The 21,054-nt window shown below is 40.3% G+C and overlaps 1 protein-coding gene across 5 annotated transcripts in view; it reads right to left on the bottom strand.

Moving 5' to 3' along the window:
- The window catches only part of Mtmr3 (myotubularin related protein 3), a 111,734-nt gene that overhangs the window by 20,896 nt on the left and 69,784 nt on the right, over positions 1-21,054 (bottom strand). For all 5 annotated transcript variants that reach the window (XM_060365572.1, XM_060365569.1, XM_060365573.1 and 2 more), the window contains 4 exons: positions 19,964-20,046; positions 16,788-16,954; positions 2,960-3,056; positions 127-240 (listed from right to left, as the gene is read on the bottom strand). In XM_060365572.1, coding sequence (XP_060221555.1) covers positions 127-240; positions 2,960-3,056; positions 16,788-16,954; positions 19,964-20,046 — 461 coding nt within the window. The remainder of the gene's footprint in view (positions 1-126; positions 241-2,959; positions 3,057-16,787; positions 16,955-19,963; positions 20,047-21,054) is intronic.

Genomic DNA, 21,054 nt, shown 5'->3' on the forward strand with positions numbered 1-21,054 from the left:
AGCATGGGATTGCTAGGGACTGTCTCTAAACCCAACCCCACCCTGCAGTTGCTAGGTTAGCCGCTGTGGACATAGCGAGCTACATGCAGTGGGGCAGTAGCACCTGGGCTGGTCTGTCTTACTCACCTGTAAATGACAGCAGGGATGCGTTTCCAGGACCTGAAGCCTGCCACACTTTCTAGTTCTTTGTCAGTGATCCAAGCAGGTACTATGAGTTCCTGAGGATAACTACCACATAACCTGTTGGCAAGAAGAGAGTGGTAAGAAGAAAGGAGAAAGCAAAGAAGGTAAGATTCAGGAGTGAGAGAGAGATGCAGAGGGACACTACATGAGCCAGGACTGGAACACTACTCATGCCATATCAGAGCTATTTAAAAAGGCAATGAGGGTGCTTATCTATCATGTTTAAGAACCTATAGTCACTCTCTAGCACAGAAAAAAAAAATGGAAAAGACAAACTGAGGAGGCATTATTTGAGGTTTTTGGTAGCAATGAAACAAGAGTTGAAGGACATTCTCATTCTCCACGATTATTCTCCAGTGTGTGTATGTGTGATTTTTAACTACTGGAATAGTCATTTCAGTTATAGAAAGAAGCATCTATGTCACCTCTACTTGGAAGAGTTTTCCAAGCTCTTAGAGGAAGCATGAAAAGGACAAAGCCCGCCATTTCAGATCTCCAGTGACCTCTTCAGATACTTACTCTCTCATTTGAACCAGGATGTCCTAATTATAAGTAACAAGTGCAGCCAGGAGTTACACAGATACAATAAACAGTAATTATCCCAGTGAGCCAAATTAATAATGTGAACAAGCTATTAATCATAATTTCTGTAACACACACTACAGAAGAAACTGAACACTATGCTCTCTGTCTCTTATTCTCACCCTCTCTTATTTTAAAACAAAAGGTCGTAGATGCATTCTAGGCAAGTTGGTGACATGGGACACAGGACTTCCAACAGATCTACAGAACAATATCACTAGATAATCTTCCTTTTGAGCAGTGAAAGCAGTATGAAAATTTAATCCTAAAACTCAAAAGCCATCTGTGCTGGCTAGTTCTTATGTCAACTCAACATAAGCTAGGGTTATATAAGAAGAAGGAAGCAAGAAAATTCCTCCATAGGATTGGCCTGTAGGCATTTTCTTGATTGATGACTGATGCGGGAGGGCCCAGCCTACTGGACAGGTGGTCGGTCCTTCATGGTATAGAAAGCAGGTTGAGCAAGCCATGGAGAGTAAGCCAGTAAGCAGACTTATCCACGGCCTCTGCCTTCTGTTCTTGCCCCAAGGTTCCTACCCTGAGTTCATGTCCTGACTTCCTTTGATGACTGTAATGTGGAAATAAAAGCAAAACAAAGCCTTCATCTTGAAGTTGCTTATTGGTGTTTTACTTCAGCAATAGAAACTCTAAGATACCATCACCTCTACCACCCTGCCCTACTCTACACATTAGAAGGAGACTCAGGACTTAAGGGTTTTGATCACTCTATGCTACATCTTTCTTTCCTCTTCTCAATTTCTAGAAGATAAAGAATCAGAAGTTTAAAAGTCACTGAACCAGGAGGATGGCAGTGATTGAGAATAGACACACAAACTTCCTAACAGCCATTCAAATGCTTTAAAATGACCTGTGACAGTGACCATGGCAATGACTCTAACAACTTGTTTTGTTCTTTTTATTTTGTTTTATGTTTAAGAGTAGATCTGGCTCTCATTCTTTAGCAGCAGGATGACTGTTCCACAGTCCCAGAGATGAACTCGCTCATATGAAATGGTGATGCTGAGCTCGCTGTCCAGCAGACACCACACCTGTTCTACTCAGAGGTTAGCTCTGCTCACTGTGGTTAGCAGTTCCACTGTAGGAAAAAAAAGCAGGTTCCACTCAGCAAAGCCTGTGTAGCCTCAGAGTTTCTACAGCTTTTCTCTCCTCCAACCTGCCTCTGAGAAGTGCTCTGTGTGAAGCTCTTGTGTCTTTGTAACCCCCAGGCTCTTAACTTCTCAGCTAGGCCCCATGGGAAGAGTTGCCATGAGTGGTAGATTTTCTAGTGAGAAATGGCCAACAAACAGACCAAAAAAGATGGCTGTTATAATTTGAGGTAAGTGAAAAGATCAAAAGATGATTAGTGATGCAAACAAACTTATGGGGAGAATATGTTCATTTCAGTCTCCTAGACAATGCTGTTTTACAGAAACTTAAATTGCCAAAACCACAGTGTTTAGCCGCCTTCTCTCACCAAAGCACTTAACATGTTTTAAGAAAACAGGTAATGGATGAACATTTAATGATAGTTATTTAACATTTAATGGCTAAATGACTACAGCTATGAAAACTTTGCCATTAAGATTAGCAATGAGAGATTGGGGATATTACTCAGTAGGAAAAGGACTTGCTATGCTATCCTGAGTACTCAAGTTCAGATCCCCAGTGCCCACTTGAAGAGCTGGGTGTGGTGAATGTGCCTGTAATCCTAGCATTGAGGAGGTAGAGACAGGATGGTCCTTAGAGCCTGTTGGTCAGCTACTCTTGCTGAAGTGGCAAGCCCAGCTTCAGTGAGAGACCCTGTCTCAAATATAAAGTGCATGAACACATACACATACACATAAGCACCGCTTAAAGTTACATTCATTCTACCTCTACCGTAATGCAAAAGTGGTGATGAAAGCACACTTCTGGCCACGGTAAGCTTAGTATCACCTAGACATGCATGTGGCAGGAAGAAAGGAGGCCTGCAGAGGTTGAAAGGAAGGTTTCAAAAACTTATTAAGCAAGGATCATTTTCCACTCCAGAAATATTTAGCAAAAGGTTCAAGAAGAACTCTGAAGAGCCTGAATTTAGAGTTAATAAAACTCTATTTCAAAGTAGCTAACTTTAATGTTCTACTACCTGAGAAACAGGGCTTCTGTTAAAGGTACAGGCTGTGAAACACAGTCTACAAGTATCCATGTAACTCACTTGTATTTCTCATTGATGTTGGAAATCCTCCAGGCATTGTTCATATCAAAACCCATCCGTTCCACTTCATTCTTAAACCTTGAAGTTACATGTTCCCCTAGAGACAGAGACAGACAGCAGAAACAAAGAAATAAATATCATTTTGCAAAATGAAAAGCAAAACCACCACTACCTTTGCTCTATTCTACTTAAATTGTTTTAAAGGCAGGGATATATAAATAGATAACATATGTTTAGCTTTAGTTGAAAAAATGGGAAGGTTTAGACTACAGAAAGAAGACAGGCACCTGTAATCAATCCAAGTACTCAGGAGATAGAGGCAGGCAGATCTCTGTGAGTTCAAGGCCAGCTTGTTCTACAAAGTGAGTCCAGGACAGCCAGCACTCTATAGTAAGACACTGTCTCAGGGAAAATAGGTGTATTATTTAAACCCTCTACACGTACTGCTGCACTCATTTCTGCACTCACTTTTTTCAGAGGGCAAACACTTTGGGGGAGGTTAGTACAGCACATCTCTCTGCCCCCAAAGCCCATGTTTTTCCTTGTAACCACACAGCCTACGTTTTTACTTCCACACTCAGACTGACAGTCTACATAAAAAGAAATAAAATCCATCTTCAATCACAATTGGTAACATAGATTTAAAATTCTTTATCTGAAGCCCTCTGGTCACATTTCAGAACCTGGGAGTTTTCTGGCTTTTAGAAAGCTAAGGTAGTATTGTAACACTACAGTTACAATTTCAACAGGGGCTACTTATACATTCCTAGTTCCTCAGTGGAACACAAAGATTACTTCACACCAAGTGAGGTAACTATGTTAGCTCAGCTCAGGTCAAACTGGTTAAGCTCAGGTTAAGAAATGCCTTCTGCTTTTTTCAAAGACTGGAAGCAATCAGGCAAATGGTCATAGGATCCTAACAACCAGTGATCAGAAATCTCAGGAAATGAAACTCTAGGCATCTGTAAGAACACAACTCTCTCACCTAGCTATAACCTGGTCACATCTTTCTTAAATGTGGTCCTTTCTTCCTTAATACCATAACAAAGGTACAGCCAGACCTAATTAGACTTAGTGATTTCCTAGTTCTAGAGCAGTACCTTACCGAATAAAACCAGAAAGCAGGTTCCTAATACGTGCAACCCACGTTGGAAGCTATAAAACAAATGCTGGTAAGGCTAGAAGAAAGTACAACGAACAAAGTACACAATAGACTCCTTGGGGGATGAGCTTCAGAGCAGAAAAACACCAACTGCTTGGAAAAAAGCCAATCTTGTAACACTATGTCCCATTTAAACAACTTTTGATGAGTTTAAGCTAAATATCACACACTTCCGGAAAAAGAACTCTAAAAAGATGATGTTCAGACAGGCAGGAAGAAATAACAGTTAAATCTGGCCCATTTGGATAAGCTTTAGAAGTAATGCAGCAGACTCCTAAATAGGATAAAAAGCTATCTGAGCTTAGAGCCATCTGTCAACAAATCAAGGAGTAGTGGCCCTTAGGAGACCAAACAGGGGCCTTTCACTTAGAAGCTGTAAAACTGGCAACTTTGTTAAAAGAAGATATCCCATGGGGCTGGAGAGATGGCTCAGCAGTTAAGAGCACTGGCTGCTCTTACAGAGGTTCTTATCAATTCCCAGCACCCACACGGTGGCTCACAACTGTCTATAATGATATGTAATACCCTCTTCTGGTGTACAGATGTATATGCAAACAAAGGACACATATATATAAAATGCCTTGCCTGGCCTCAGGGGATGAGGATATACTCAGTCCTGATGTGATTTGATGTGCTGGGGAGGGCTGATACAGGGGGAAGGGGCTCCCCTTTTCTGAGGGAAGGGGGAGAGGGGAAGAAGGAGGAGGAGGCCTGTGAGGAGGAGGAAGAAGGGGGCACCTGTGGGATGTAAAGTAAATAACTGAAAAAAAAAATTTAATGAAAAATATACCTTTAAAAGAGAAAGATGTCCCTTCTTCCTGATATTCCTTCAAGTTTTACAAAAATAGAATACATTTTCATTAATGGTCTTTAATACTAATACCTCAATTTTAGGATAAACAGATATGGTAAAAGGATCTTGTGATTTAAAAAAAAAAAAACCACTGGCATCTGGGTACCCTGGTAGACAATCTATTGTTTAAGAGTGAGCTATGCTGAAGACCTGGAACAGGCAACAGCCATAGGGCAGGAAGCCCATTTAAGTTGCCAAAGCAAGGTGGAGAGACGTTTTGAGAGGGAGTTGTGGCCAGGAGCAGATCTCATTAGCTGATAGTAACTGTAGACTTTGCTAGCCCTGATCTTCAGGTCAGTATGTAGATCAGGGTCTTGAGCAGCCTCTCCGAGGCTCTACACTGGGGTCTGAAAATGCTAAAGCTCCATGATCAATACTCTGGCACTTAGAAAGTATGAAAACAGTCCTTCACCCATGCAGATCTCAGTGCTGAGGGATACTTTTCCCATTCTCCACTTGAGAGAGACACTCTCTACCTAGAACCCAAGAGTCCACAGTAGGTAGGAGAATCTGCCTAGCCCACCAACTAAAAAGGTTAAGTGTGGCACCGGGAAGGGGAGCTACCCAAATGATACTCCTCCAGCAGGGGCTGAAATGAACATAAATCTGAAAGCTCAGCATCTCCAGGTACAGCCGACTTCCCCTTCTTCTCCATGCATGTAACTGGCAGTCTGCCAACTGAAAGTACTAACATTCAACATTCCCTCCAGTTCTTTTATACTACATTTGTGGCAGTATTTTCACTTAGGGCACTTTTAAAAGTTTTAATTTATTTTAAAAATATGTATGGATGTTTTGTCTGCATGTATGTATATGTATCACTTGCATGCCTGGTGCACATGGAGTGCAGAAGAAGGCATAGAATGGAGCTGGAGTCACAAATGTTGTGAGATGCCATGTAGGTATTGGGAACTGAACCCTGGTCTTCAGGAAGAGCAGCCAGTGCTCTTAGCTGCTGAGCCATCTCTAAAGTCTAGGCTTTATGTTTTCAGTTCTTATTCTTCATAAGTTAATCTGGTATAGTATTACCTTTCCTCTTTTCATTTTTTTTTACATCTCTCATTATTTTTCTTCTTATGATATTTTGATAGTATTTTGACTTTATTTTAATGATTTCTGGAGAGAGGATGTCAAACACAGCCTAGGTTGGTTCAAAGGCTGATTCTCCTGCTTCTATCTCCCCAGTATTAGAATTACAAGCATGCTCCCCCATGCCCAGGATATGCCCCATGCCATCTTACTACCTTTTAATTAAAGAAAACACACACACACACACACACACACACACACACACACACACACAAACATACACAGAGCCTCATGGTTTTGTGTTTTTTTTTATTTATGTATTTATTCTCATTATTGTTTTATGTATAAATGCATGTTCATGGCATGCATGTGAAAGTCAGAGGCCAACTTGTGGTGATCAATTCTCTTCTACCATCTTGCGTTCTGGAGATCAAAGTCAGATCATAGGCAGCAAGCATTTTCACTTGCTGAGCCATCTCACTGGCCCATGTTTTAAATTGTACTCCAGTTCTTACATTTATCTAATTAAACATTTTTTAGATCTCTGTTTTATATGTCTGAAGTTTCACCTGCAAGTGAGTATGTGCACCACTACTTGCCTGGTGCCTTCAGGCAACAGAAGGAGTCAGGTCCCTGGGATTAGAGTTGCAGAGGATTGTTGAGTCACCATGTAAATGCTAGAAGCCAAACCTTTCTGCAAGAGCAGCAAATGCTTTAAACTACTGAGCATTCTCTCTATCCCCCTCATCCATCCACCCGTCTGTCCATCCATTTTTGGTTTTTCAAGGTAGGGTTTCTCTGTGTAACCATGGCTGTCCGGGAACTTGCATTGGAGACCAGGCTGGCCTTGAACTCACAGAGATCTGCCTGTCACTGCCTCTCAAGTGCTGGGATTAAAGGCATGCACCCCACCTAGCTCTTCATCTAATTAAAAAAAAATTTGTATGTATATATATACTCTCACAAATAGTATATCTTTTTTGTTTTACTGTTACTTTATTTTTTTCTAAATCTCCTATTTTCTTTCCCTTCCATAATTTCCCTACTTGTCTTTCTCTATATTCAACCTTTCCCTGCTTCCTTCATCTCATCCATTTACTGTTTCTGTTTGCCCTGAGTAGTTATAACCTCATAACACAGTCTACATTAATTTTGCCATTTTCTGTCCCATAGTCATTGCCAATGTAGGAGTGTGCTTTAATTAGATTCAAGTGGATTTCTCTTTCTTATGTGAGATTTTTTTTTTTTTAACAGCTTTTAGGAACTTTATTTTCCTTCCACCTTTTTTCTCTTTGCTCAGGTGCCTGCAGAGGAGCTCAGGACCACTCAGTAGTGGCTCCAGCCCACTCGGTGGCCTGTGCTGTGGGAGCTGCTGACCAGTCCTCAGTGGCTGGCTGGGCACTCCAGTCTTCAGTAGGGAACTCTGGATGGGTACAGAGGGCACTGCACACTTTCAAACCAGTTTGCCACCTCCAGCTAAGCAGCAGTGAACTCAGGAGCTGGTGCAGTCCATTTGCCCTGGAATTCCTCCTTGATCACAGCCTTCTCAGCAGCAGCCTGCTCCTCCTCCTCCATCTCTTCTGGGTCTCTATAGAAGTAAAGAGGAGGTATAACCTCCCATGGGTGCTCATGGGAGATAGTGCCATGCATGCGGAGTACTTTCCGGGCCAGGATCCACCACATCAGACCCACTGAGTAAGTTCCCTTGTTACGTGGGATGGCAATGTCCACATAGAGCAGAGGAGAATCTGTGTTGCACAGAGCGATGGTGGGTAGGTTGACATAAGAGGTCTCTATGAGAGTCTGGTGGTCAGCGCTGGCTCCCTGAAAGCTGAATGAATCAGTAAGTAAAGGTCCCAGGTGTGAAGCGGCCAGCAATTGGGGTGGCTCCAGTGGCAGCAACAAACATCAGCACAGCTTGCTGGCCAGTGTTACTGGAGGAAATGACACTGACAGCAGCAGAGTTTTCAATGGCAACAATAGCCCAAGCTGCAAGCAACAGCTTCTCCCAGGTTCTCTTCAGATTTATGATGTAGATACCATCACTCTTTCTTCCGTAGACGTATTGCTCAGGAAGTCAAGGCTGGTGCCACCTAAGTAGGTTCCTGCGGCAGGAATTGAGGACATCCTCCTCCTTCATCTGCAGGAGATCAAGGGCTTCATACATTGTGTAAGTTTCCCTTTACATACGATGGGAATCAAGAACAACGCCATGTGGACCCCGCTCTGGGCAGCATGGAAAAGCATCTTGTGTGGTTTGACACTGACATTACAAAGTTTATTTTCTTCTTTTTTAGTGGGAGTAAGGCCCCAAAATTAAGCTTAAACCAGAAGGGGTGCCCAAACCACCAGATTCACAAATCACAAAGTAGAAGACACATGAAAGGACAGAGTATTTTAACTCCTCAACTTCTGAATTCAAAGATATTGCCAGATGAAAAATCCAAGTTTTTTTTTTTGTTTTTGTTTGGTGAAGTGATAGGTGTCCTCAAAGACTATGCAACCAGCAGTGAGCTAAACTCAAGAGCTAAAAAGGAAATCAGCAAGGAATATAGACCAAGTCAACAAAGTGGATGAAAAATCAGCAATATAAATGATAAAACAACATGGAAGAAAAATTCAGCAAGAGGATTGTAATTTTTTTTTAAATGTTGGAAATGAAGAACTTAGACTCAAAAAACAAAACAAAACAAAACAAAACAAAAAAACAGAATCAGTGGAAAGCATTATCATGCAGAAAAACCTCAGGGATGGAGGCCAAGGTCAAGAAAAGACAGCATTAAATAAATGGCCAGGTTCAGTGGTACACACTTTAATCCCAGTACTCAAGAGACAAAAACAGATGGATCTCTAAGTTTAAAGTCAGCCTAGTCTATATAAAGTTCCAGGCTAACCATATATAGTGACACCCTAACTCAAAAACAAATATAAACATAACACTGATAAACACTGGGTTACAATCAAACTTAAGAGCTACAGAACAGAAGTGGAGATTAAAAACTAAAGGCTGGCTGAAGAGGTGGCTCAGCAAGTAAGAGTGCCTGCTGCTCAAGCATGAGGACTCGAGTTCAGTTCCCAGTGTATGTGGCACATCTGTAACCTGAGCACCAAGGACATCAAGACAGGATTGCTAGCACTCATTGGCTGCCAGCCTAACTGAAAACCATGAGCTCCATGTTCACAGAAAGACCATGCCTCAAAAAGGCATCCAAATGCATGCATGGGTGAGTGCACTTAACTCATTCAGTCAGTACTAAAGGTATAGAATGTTCAATAAGATGGTAACAAAAACTTCCAAAACCTAGAGAGAGGACATTCAAAATCTCAGAGACATTGCCAGAGAACTTCTCTAACACATATTAGAGTCAAATGTCAAAAATGCAAAGCAGCAAAGAACTTTATAAACTATTAAGAGAAAAACACCAACTCACCTAACAACACCAAACACATCAGAAAATCCTTGAGATACCTCATCAGCAACCCTAAAAGCAGGTAAGCACTGTGTGATTTATTTCAAGCCCTTAAAGTAAATAACTGCCAACCAAGACTGCTATATCTGGCAAAGCTATCTTTTAAAACTTAAGACATATAAATCATTTCAAAACAAGCATGAACTAAAGCAGTTGACGACTACCCAGCCCAGCACTGCAAAAGATAATTAAAAGAACACTATCCACAAAGGAGGAAAAAGGACAGTCTCAGTCACAAGTGCACATGAAAGAATAAGGCTCATGAGAATAGATAAACACTGGAGAGCACAGTAAAACAGCACACCCCTAAAATTAACAAGAGAGAGCAAACAATAGCAACACACAACCAGAAACACTACAGGTGTACTTAGTAAACACCTATCAATAAAACTGTAACTATAAATGGCTAACATTTACCAATTAAAAGATGCAAGACTAGCTGACAAGATTCAACTATCTATTGTCTCCAAGAAACAGATTTCATTGGCAAATCCACATAAAGCTGTTATTGCTATTCTCATATGTGATAACGCAGACTTAGAATCAAAATTAACCAGAAGAGATAAAGTCCATATATTAATAAAGAGAACAATTTATTAAGAAGATATAAGAGCTGTAAACATATATGCACCAAATGTTGGGGCTTCCAATTTCATAAAACAAACATTAATGAAGACAAAAAGGTCACATAATTCCTGATACAATAATTGTGGGTGACTTTAATATCCCACTCTCATCTTTAGACATGTAATCCAAATAAAATTCCACAAAGAAACTTTAGAGTTAAATTACATCATAAACCAAATGAATATAAGAAACTTCTACAAAACATATACTGAATATACATACATTCTTCCAGTAGTTCCTAGAACCACCGCTGAAACAGAGCACATTCTAGGACATAAAGCACATCTTTTTCTTTTTTCAAGACAGAGTTTCTCTGTGTAGGTTTGGCTGTCCTGGAACTCACTCTGTAAACCAGGCTGCCCTTAAACTCACAGCAATCCAACTGCTTCTGTCTTCCTGAGTGCTGGGATTAGATGTTTACCACCACTGCCTGGCTATAAAGCACTATTAACAACAACCTAAGAACTAAAATAAGTTTTGGTATCTTGTCAGATCACATGGAATAAAATTAATAGCAAGAAAAACCAAAGAAATTGTACAAATACTTTAGAACTGAACAATACACTCTTAGTAAGTCACTCAAGAAACCAGGGAGGAAATTTTTATGTTTCTGGAATCAAATGAAAATAAAAACACAATATCAGAACATTTAGGATGCATCTAAGGCACTTCTAACAGGAAAGTTTATAGCTGTGTTTACATTTTAAAAAAGCTATTTATAAACATTAAAAAACAAAACAAACAAAGAAAAAACATAACCCCAAAGAAACTAAGCATACTGGAAAGGCACATCTTTAGTCTTTGGGGGAGGCAGAGACAAACAGATCTCTGTGAGTTAAGGCCAGCCTGGTCTACAGAGTGAGTTCCAGGACAGCCAGGGAGACAGACAGACAGACAGACAGACAGACACACACACACACACAAACCCTGTCTCAAAAATCCAAGTATAATTTAAAAAATTTTAAAAAAATGTTCATACACTCAGTCACATATACATACATATTGACATATACATACTGTGGACAATACAAACATACATAAAAATAAATGTAGATAATTTTAATTACGAACATGGCTGTTAATAGCAAGATATCACATCCAAAGACTTTCTAGGGCTGTGTGATCTGGCTGGAACACAAACACACCTTTAATCCAGAAGACAGAAGCAAGCAGATCTGAGTTCAAGGTCAGCCTGGTATAGAGCAAGTTTCAGGTAAAACAAAACAAAACAAAAAACCTTAGGTCCAGGTGTGGTGGAACATGCCTTCAATCCCAAACAGTGAAGGTAAAGACAGTTTGTAAATGCACCCATGTTTGAAAGTGATGTCTAGTTGAGAAAAAGTGATGAATCAGAGAAAGATTTGATAGAATAGGATATGCCCAACTTTTATGAAAACAGAAAGGAAAGGGAAGCTATTTAAGGGGCAATGCAGAGGGAGAGAGAAGGCAGTTTTACCAGGAGTGATAGAGAGACTGGCTGCTGAGAAAGAACTCAGGTGAAGAACAAATGAGCCAGAGAATAAGAAGGAGCCAGGAGATTAGAGCAGATTGCTGAAGTTAGTTTGAGGCCAAGAGGAGCAATTCTGAGGCTGAGATAAAAGCCAGACTGAATAAATCAGGGGGGGAGAAAAGTTTGAGCCAGAACAACTGAGTTGGACCAGCCAGCCCAGAGCTCAGAAAGAACAAATAAGAGTGAATTTATTCAGCAGTAAGCCTCAGAGGCTGAAACATTCTAGGTCTAGATTAGATCGTATGGTGGCTAGAAGCTTCCAGAAGTAGGCATAGATTAGCAGTCAAAGACAGTAAGCCTCAGAGATAACAACTGAAACAGGTGAATAAAAGTTACTTTTACAAATAAATGTTTTTAAATTTTTAATGTATTTACTTATGAGGCTGGGAATACATATGGAGAAGTCAAAAGGACAACTTTGAGGAGTCTGTTCTCTGGTCTGGGACTGGACTCAAATCAGCAGGCTTTGGCAGTGTGCACCTTTATCTACCGAGCCATCTCACTGGTCTAATACAGATTTCTAAGAAATAACTGTAACAAGCTGGGCATGGTGGCACACGCCTGTAATCCCAGCATCCAGGAGGCAAGCAGATCTCTGTGAGTTCAAGGCCAGCCTGGTCTCCAAAGTGAATCCAGGACAGCCAAAGCTACACAGAGAAGCCCTGTCTCAAAAAAAAAAAAAACAAAAAAACAAAATAGACAGACAGACGATAGGTAAGACAGACAGACAGATAACTGCAACATTTTTAAGAGCTGGAGACATGGTTCAGTAGTGGTAAAAGTGTTTGCCATGCAAGCCTGAGGACCTGAGTTCAGACTCTAGGACCCCATGTAAAAAGCCAGACACAGCTACACATATCAGGAATCCCAGCATTCATAGGGAGAGGTGGAGATAGGAGAATCACCCAGAAGCTTAGGAGCCAGCTAGCTTGGAGTACACAGCACAGCAGCAAACAGCAGAAGGTGATGACTGTTGTCCTCCAACCACCACATGCATGCTCACTTTCAAAAAACTACCCTATATATCTAAAGGACTTTTAAGTCAAGATATCACAAAGTTATGTGCATACCCATGTTTATTGTTATGTTAGTTATAACAGCTAAAAATTAGAGCAAGCCTAAATGTCTAATAACAGATGACAATAAAATGTACATACACAGTGAAATTGTTTTTTATTTATTAAAAAATTTACATGTATTTGTTGTGTTTAGAAGGCATGATGCTCATGTGGTGGTCAGAGGAAATTTGCAGCTGTCAGCTCTCTCCACCATGTAGGCCCTAAAGATTAAACTCAGGTCATCAAGTTGGCACAGCAAATGCATTTACCAGTTGAGCTACCTCACCCACCACAATGGAATTTTAATCGGCAATAGAGAAAGCTATTATTGTGACATTAGAAAAACAGATAGGAATGGGCATCACTATTGTTAAGCACGGAGAGGGGCATGGTCTAGGGCTCTGACACATAAATAAGAGAGCCCAGAAAGAGAAGTGTGCATGTGTGCTGGGGGGGTGCTGGCATGTGGCAAGTGGCAGTTCAGAGAGACTAAAGACAGATGGTGTGATGGTTTGGAGCAGACAGACAAAAAGAAATGCTTCAGGGCACAGCAGCTTGGAGGAGACTGCTGGCTAAAGTTTGCTATTGATGGAAATTGGCATAGCCCTAAGAAATAAGGAGAGAGAGAGAGAAAGAGAGAGGAGAGAGAGAAAAAAAGAGAAAGAGAAAAAAAAATTGATCCTCAACAGCCAGGAGATGTAAAGGGGTCTGTGTCCTCTCTCCCCACTAACCTTCTCTCTCTTACTTAGGGCTAAAGGGTTAGTGGAAGGGAGGTAGAGGCCTAAACTCCCCAAATAAAAGAGTTTAAAAAAGAGCACTACACTGTGGCAGTTACTCTTATCTGCCAACCTAATAAGATCTAGAATCACCTAGGAATTAAGCCTTTAGTACTTACAGACATTAACCTGTAACGAATTATATACATTAGATTAAGTAAAATAGGATGACATGCCTATTCCGGTCAGTACACTCCATGGGCAGGAGCCTGGATTAAATATAAAAGGAGAAAGCTAAACCCTCATTTTTCGCTGCTTCCTGACTACAGACACAATATATACAGCAGGCTCAAGTTCCTGTTGCCGTATGTGATAGTTTGAATAAAAATGGCCCCTATAAGCTCCTGTGTTTGGATGTGGCCTTACTGGAGGAGGTATATCACTGGGGGTGGGCTCTTAGCTTTAAAAGCCCATGCCAGGGCCAGACACTCTTTGCCTGTGGATGAGGATGTAGCTCTCGGTCATTTACCTAGCAATGAGCCTACCTGCCTACTGCCATGCTCGCCACCATGATGATAACAGACTACTGTCTGAAACTGTAAGCCAGCCACTAGTTAATGCAGGAATTGCTCTGGTCACAGTGTCTCTTCACAGCATCAGAACAGACTGAGAAGTCATGACTTCCTCACCATGATGGAGTGTCATGAACTCTGAGCCAGAACAAACTTTTCCAGTGTTAAGCTGCTTCTGTCAGGTATTTTGTCACAGCAATGAAAAATGTAAATATTATTGAAGCTGAGGACATGAGAGTGAAGGTTGCAGTTTTGAGTCCATTTGAAATGGGGTAAAGAGTTAAGACTTAATAAATACTTTCAAGTCTCACAAATGAATCCGTAAAAAATGCTAAGTTGAGGAAGTCCTAGAGTTGTGGCCACAGTATGACTGGTTCCACTATGACTCTAAAATTGACATGAACACCAGGACAATGAGTGCTGGAGCTTAGCAGGACAGAAGGCATCAAAGGCTCTACGTATGGCTGAAAGACTAAACTAACTTCTACACCTTGGTGACTATGCTGCGGTCGCATGTTCTGTGGTAAACTACACAAATGCCTCATTCTAAAATATCTCACATGCTGCTTCATCCTTGAGATGACATAACAATGTGGTTATTTGTAAGTTCCTAGTTTGTGAGTAATTATTGGCTACCGACCTTCAATCCTACTGAGAAAGCATGAGAACCACAATAGTGGAATAAAGAACTTGCCTCCAGAGGTTTTGATTTTTGCCAAATACAAGTTTCCCCTCTGTATTACAGAGTAAAGCTACATAAAAGGAAAAATCCAAACATATTCTCTCTCCCATCTCTCTTTCTCTAATGACAGTAAAATTCCATGCAAGTGGTAACAGTTAACATCAGTGTGAACTGTGCAGCTTGAGAAGAAAAAAAAATGGAACTGTCAATCCTAGAGAAATTCCAACTGATCAGTTAGGATGGCATTATCTTGCAGCTGCATAATCTCCATAGGGCTTTCTTAAGCCTGATGTATAGGAGGCACAGAGCATTCATTGAATTGAACTCTGTACAATTAACACTCTTCAAGATAGCCATATTAATTTGGGCAGGAAGAATGTGAAATGTTCCAGTTTGACAAAAACAAAAACAAAAACAAAACAAAACCCCTAAAGTTCAGAAAGTTTATTTTCATTTAAATACAGAGTATTGGCTTGAATTCAGTCTTTTGAACTCTAAAATCAGTATTTTGCCCACTACATGTCCCCATGTGTCACAGGCCCATAGAAAGACAGAGGACACTGGATAACTGTACTGCTGGCCAAAGAGTACCATCCATCATCTGGAAGGAAAGAGCCTGAGGACTCTCCCGCAGGACAACCCAGTTTAGAAATATCCTAAAAGTCAGCTCAAATCCAAAAGAAACAAGTAAAATTACCAAGGAAAAAGAGAGGTGTTCTTTAAAAGTTTGTTGTGAAAGCCAGCGGTGGTGGCAGATGTCTTTAAACCCAGCTCTCAGGAAGGCAGAGGCAAGTGGATCTCTGTGAGTTCGAGACCAGCCTGGTCTACAGAGTGAGTTGCAGGACAGCCAGCCAGGACTACACAGAGAAACTCTGTCTTATAAAACCAAAACAACAACAAAAAGTTTGTTATAAAACAAAATAGAGGCAAGCAAACCCTACTGGCAAAAGGCAACTCCAGGCCAGAGAATGCCTCTAAGAGTTAAGTATCACAAACAAGAAGATGCAACAGGATTCACTTCTAAGTTTATTATTCTAGGAGATGATAGAGAAATAAAAATTGAAATAACATGCAATGGTTAAAAACTCAGCAAATGTATGTATGATTTGTGCATTTCATTTTAACTTTACAATTAAAAAAAATCTTGAGAAGAGCCACATTTTTTGTTTGTTTTGATTTTATTTGAGACAGGATCTCACTATATAAGGCTGGCTAGCCTAGAATTTGCTATGTAGACTAGGCTGGCCTTGAACTCACAAAGATAAGCCTGCCTGCCTTTCCACCTCCTGAATGCTTGGATTAAGGTGTGTACCATCACCTCCAGCAAAAGCCACAAATATATTTTTAATTAGTTAAAACATGATGATAGGGGCCGGGGAGATGGCCTAGTAAAGCACCTGCTGAGCAAGTATGAGGACCAGAGTTTGGATCCCTAAACTCATGTAATAAGTAGGGCACATGCCTATAATCCCAGCCCTGGAAAGGCAGAGATGGACTACTGGAGCTTGGTAGCCAGTTAATCTGGTTGAACTGGTGAGCCTTACCCTGTCTCAAAAAATAAGGTGGACAACCATAGAGGAAGACACCCAGCATCAACCTCTGGCCTCCATACATGTATCTACCACCTACACACACACACACACAATGGTTGACACTACAAATAATTGCCTTAGCCTACACAAGATCCTGGAATCCATCCCTACCTAACATATCACACATACATCTCTCTCCCTCGCCTCCACCCACAAAGAGAAGTCATTTTAGTAAAAGATCAGGGAAAAGGTAAGAGAATAAGGTGAGAAATTAAGTATATCCCCATTAGTGTTCAAGGCTAATGTAGTTCAAAGCCTACTCAAATGCTTTTTTAACATAAATATTACCAAGCACATACATAAATTCACAGTTTCCTTCCATTAGGATTCCATAATCCCCACAAACCTTTTTATAGTAGTTTTAGACCTAGAAAACTAAAGTATCAAACACAGTTTTCTTCCCTTCCCCTGGAAAGCAAAAAATGTCTTACTAAACTTCAAATAATGGAAACATGCTAGACACTTCAAAACTTAAAGAGATGGAAGACATTAATCGGGTGGGTTCCCATTTCATGATGAAGGCCTCCAAGCAAAACTCTATAAGAGGTCTGGCCTACCTGGTCTGCACAAGTCTCCATGTTGTTCTTTTTCACTGGCGTAGACCTCCATGCACCAAGCATGATATGCAAACGAGAAGAGATCTTCTATTTTAGCAGGTGGTCGGATTGCATTGTTCAATCTCTTAAGCCAATCTTGACATTGCTCAAAGGTTGGAAACTGACACCTTTGCAAAGCAAAACAGGTGTAAATGTAATCAGGTGACAGTTAATAATGAAGTCTACAAAAATGCACCATTTCAAGAATGTCTTGAAAAAGATAATGAATTAACTAAGAGTGAAGAGAGCATCAAAAAAGCACCAAAGACAGTCGTTCACTACTTCTTACAATAAAAACAGATGCAACACATTTTAGCCAGTGGTACAGAAAAAAAGGGTGGGAAATCTATTATTTTAACCTAATGAATCTTTTCTGAAAGTGATTAACAGTGATATCAAAGTAAAGTATTAGCTTGTCTCTTTGATGATCAGGTCTCACCATATGTCTTTGGCTAGCTTTACAGTTATCTCTCTCAAGAAATACATTCAGAAAAGCACATTTTCTTTTGTTATGACGTTAACAGGCAAACATAAAAAACAGACCACAATACTATTCATAGCCAGTTTGGAGATGGTTTCAAAATTTGTCTCCTTATCAAATCAGAACAATCAGATCCAAAATAAGGCAAAGGACAAGCAAACATTCAGCTGCAACCACACAGAAAACAAAACAGTTCTATTCTCAACAGCAACTTTCAGTATATACAATTAAAGGGTTAAAATAATTAACACAAATTGACTTTTGGAGGACTTATGTAATTTGTATTTTTAAATGTGGTGCTAAAAAACTGAAACTAAGCAAAATTTTAAATCTGAGTGGCTGTCAGTTATCTGTCAAAAGTAAGATGGATATGCTAGCTCATTCCTGTCATACTTAGAAAGCTGGAATATTGCCAACAAGTCTTGGGCAACCTTGGGCTGAATAGAAAGTTTCAGGAAGATAAGTGTGTACAGCCTAAAAAGCATATTAAATGTATGCCTTAACAAGGAGACCACCAGCCTGGCATGGTGGAACAAGCCTGTAATCCCAGCCAGCACTCAGAGAGGCAGAGGCAGGTGGATCACTGTGACTTTGCGGCCAGCTGGTCTACAAAGCCAGTTCAGGACAGCCAAGGCTACATAAAAAAACTGTCTCAAAAAAAAAAACGACAGAAACAAAAACAAAAACAAAACAAAACAAAACGACCACTAAGGCCTTCCTTTATCTCAATCAATGTAGTTCATCAACAGGACAATACAGTGTTTACTGGTACCCAAAACAGATCAAAGAAGTAGAGTAAAAAATGTCAACAACTGAACATATTTAGAATTGCTAAATTAAAAACATATTTCAGGCCAGGTATGGTACAGGCACACAACCTGTAATCCCAACACTAGAGAGGCATAGGCAGGAGGATCACTCTGAGTTTGAAGCTATATAGTGAGCCCAGGACAGCCAAGGATACAGAGGAACTGTCTCAAAAAAACAAAAACAAAACCATATTTCAGGCATCACTCTGTAACCATCAAAGTTAAAATCAGATTTAATAAAACCATGAACGAAAGCTAAACAAGACAGCTGCATTTTTTCAGACTGTTTCCCATTGATGGTTTATTAGTTTCAAGAAATAAACTGTATATATATTAGTGGGAAATAGTAAGATCTGGGGAGGACAGGAATCCCACAAGGAGAGCAACAGAACCAGAAAATTTGAACACAGAAGTCTTCCCAGAGACTCATACTCCAACCAGGCATGGAGATAACCTAGAACCCCTGCACAGATGTAGTCCATGGCAGTTTAGTGTCCAAGTGGTTTACATAGTAATGGGAAGAGGAACTGCCTCTGACACAATCTGATTGGCCTGCTCTTTGATCACCAACCCCTGAGGGGGGAGCAGCCTTACCAGGCCACAGAAGATAACAATGCAGCCATTCCTGATGTGATCTGATAGACTAAAAGCAGAAGGAAAAGAGAGGAGGACCTCCCCTATCAGTGGACTTGGGGAGGGGCATGCGTGAAGAAGGGGGAGGGAGGATGGGACCAGGAGAGGAGAGAGGGCCTTAAGGGGGGATACAAGGTGAATCAAATTAATTAAAATAATAAATTTAATTATATAAAAGAAAGAAACCACAAAAAAAAAAAAGAAATTGGATAACACTTTGAATGGACTAATAAAAATTCATTAATAGGGGACAAGCGGATTGTCAATGGATTTTATACAGCACCTTGAAAAGGAGCATGTTTGTGTGTGTGTTCCCTCCCTGATTTGTGTGTGTGTGTGTGTGTGTGCGTGTGCGTGTGCGTGTGTGTGCGTGTGTGTGTGTGTGTGTGTGTGTGTGTGTGTGTGTGTATGTATGTATGTATGTCTCCATTTGGAGACACATATTTAATCTTTCAGAAAGGCTAGACAAACATAAGATGAGAAACAATCTATTAAAACAGAAAACTATATTATTCAAAATGTCACTGTCATAAAAGACAAAGAAAGGCTAAATGAACATTCCAGATTAAAGAAAATTAAGTCACAGTAGCTAAATGCATTGTCTGACTGAACGAATTTTTTACTGATTGTGCTGTGCAAAAAGGAGTGACTAAAGAATGCTACAAAGCACATCACTGGAGCAGGGATAGTAGATTTGGCAAAAGTATTATCATAGTTAAACTGTGAAGCTGACAATGATGTCCTGGTTATATAGGAAAATACTCACTCGGTTAGAAAAGCACACTTACAGAGCTTAAGGTTGAAGATCCAAATGAAGCAACCTAATTTTTCAGGAAAGAATCTGTCTCTGCCTTTCTTACACCACCTACATACCCCCCCCACACACACATGCACACTCTCACATACAAACTCACACAAACACATACAAACTCTCCAAATAATAAATTAGGTTGGAGTAATATGTTAACAAGAGTAAATGGTATACTACTGTATTGTTTTAATTTATACTGTTTTATATACTTAAAATTATTTCCAAAAAACATGTATGTTTATAAAACAATATGCACTAAAAATAAAATATTCTAGGCACCAACTATTCAGAAAATATCCTATTCAAAGTTGACTTCCTGAAGATATTTTGCTAACAAACTATGTAACAACTCTTAAAGCCTATTTTCCCCAATACTTCACAGCCTCACAAACACAGCACCTACCTGATAACTTTGCAGTCTTTGCATGTCAAATGAAGCTGAAATATATCACGGCATTCAACACTTTCTATAAGCTGTAATGGAACCTGCAAAAATTAAAAAGGATAAAGCCCTTAGTCAAAAAGGCACTGACTTTGCAGGCACATTCTGCCCAACTGATTAACAGGAAAGAAGCAAACAGAATGACAAATTTAGTCAGATTGACTAAAGAGTAGATGAGAGTTTCACTTCCCCTAAATCAGTGAGCTCAAGTCACAGCATGATGACCACCAAGAAAAGGTATGGACTCTGGAAGAAAAGGGAAATTAAATCCTTGAGTGTCAACCCCACTCTCAAGGCACTACTTTAAGATGCAATGAGGTGCAGTAACACAAAAGTTGAAGAGCACTACACAAAAGCACTGCAGGCCAAGTGCAAACAAGAATCCATGTATTCACTGTCCCAGATGGCAGAGTACATTTAGCCTCAGTTCTCAGCAAAGGAGGCTTCTGAAAAACGCTGAAGACCTAATTGCCTGCAGGTTACAAAACAAAGATGGCACACCAGCAACCACTTGTCAGGGTCTTTGCACAGTAGAATAGATCAAAGATATCAAGAAGGCATAGAGTAGTCAAAGAACCTAAAATACATTAAATCCAACTTGTTCCAAAAACTGAAGAGTCTTGTTTGCCAAGTAGGACTCAATGTTTTCATGAATTGGAATAATCCCTTTCCCTGCCAATTGGGTCAGCAGGCTCTACTTAACAATAGTGGCGAGAAATCAGATATGCCAGTGAAATAAAGAGTTACCTCTGAAGTATGTAAATAACCCTCAGGCGGACAGGAGGACATTCCTCCTGAAAATATCTCACTGTGCCTCCAGAGTGCTGGGATGAAAGGCATGTGCCACCACTGCCTGGCTCATCTTTCTTCTTAAAGACAGGTTCTTATGCATCCCAGGCTGGCCTTAAACTCCGAAACTCCGTCATTGAAGACAACCTTGAACTTCTGACTCTCTTACAGAACAGTACCACTATGACTTGTTTATGTAGTGTTTGGTGTACAACCCAGGGCTTGGCGCCAGGGAAGCTCTCTACCAAATGAGTTACATCCAG

The sequence above is a fragment of the Meriones unguiculatus genome, chromosome 12, assembly GCF_030254825.1.
Source record: "Meriones unguiculatus strain TT.TT164.6M chromosome 12, Bangor_MerUng_6.1, whole genome shotgun sequence".
In the NCBI taxonomy this organism is placed as follows: domain Eukaryota; kingdom Metazoa; phylum Chordata; class Mammalia; order Rodentia; family Muridae; genus Meriones; species Meriones unguiculatus.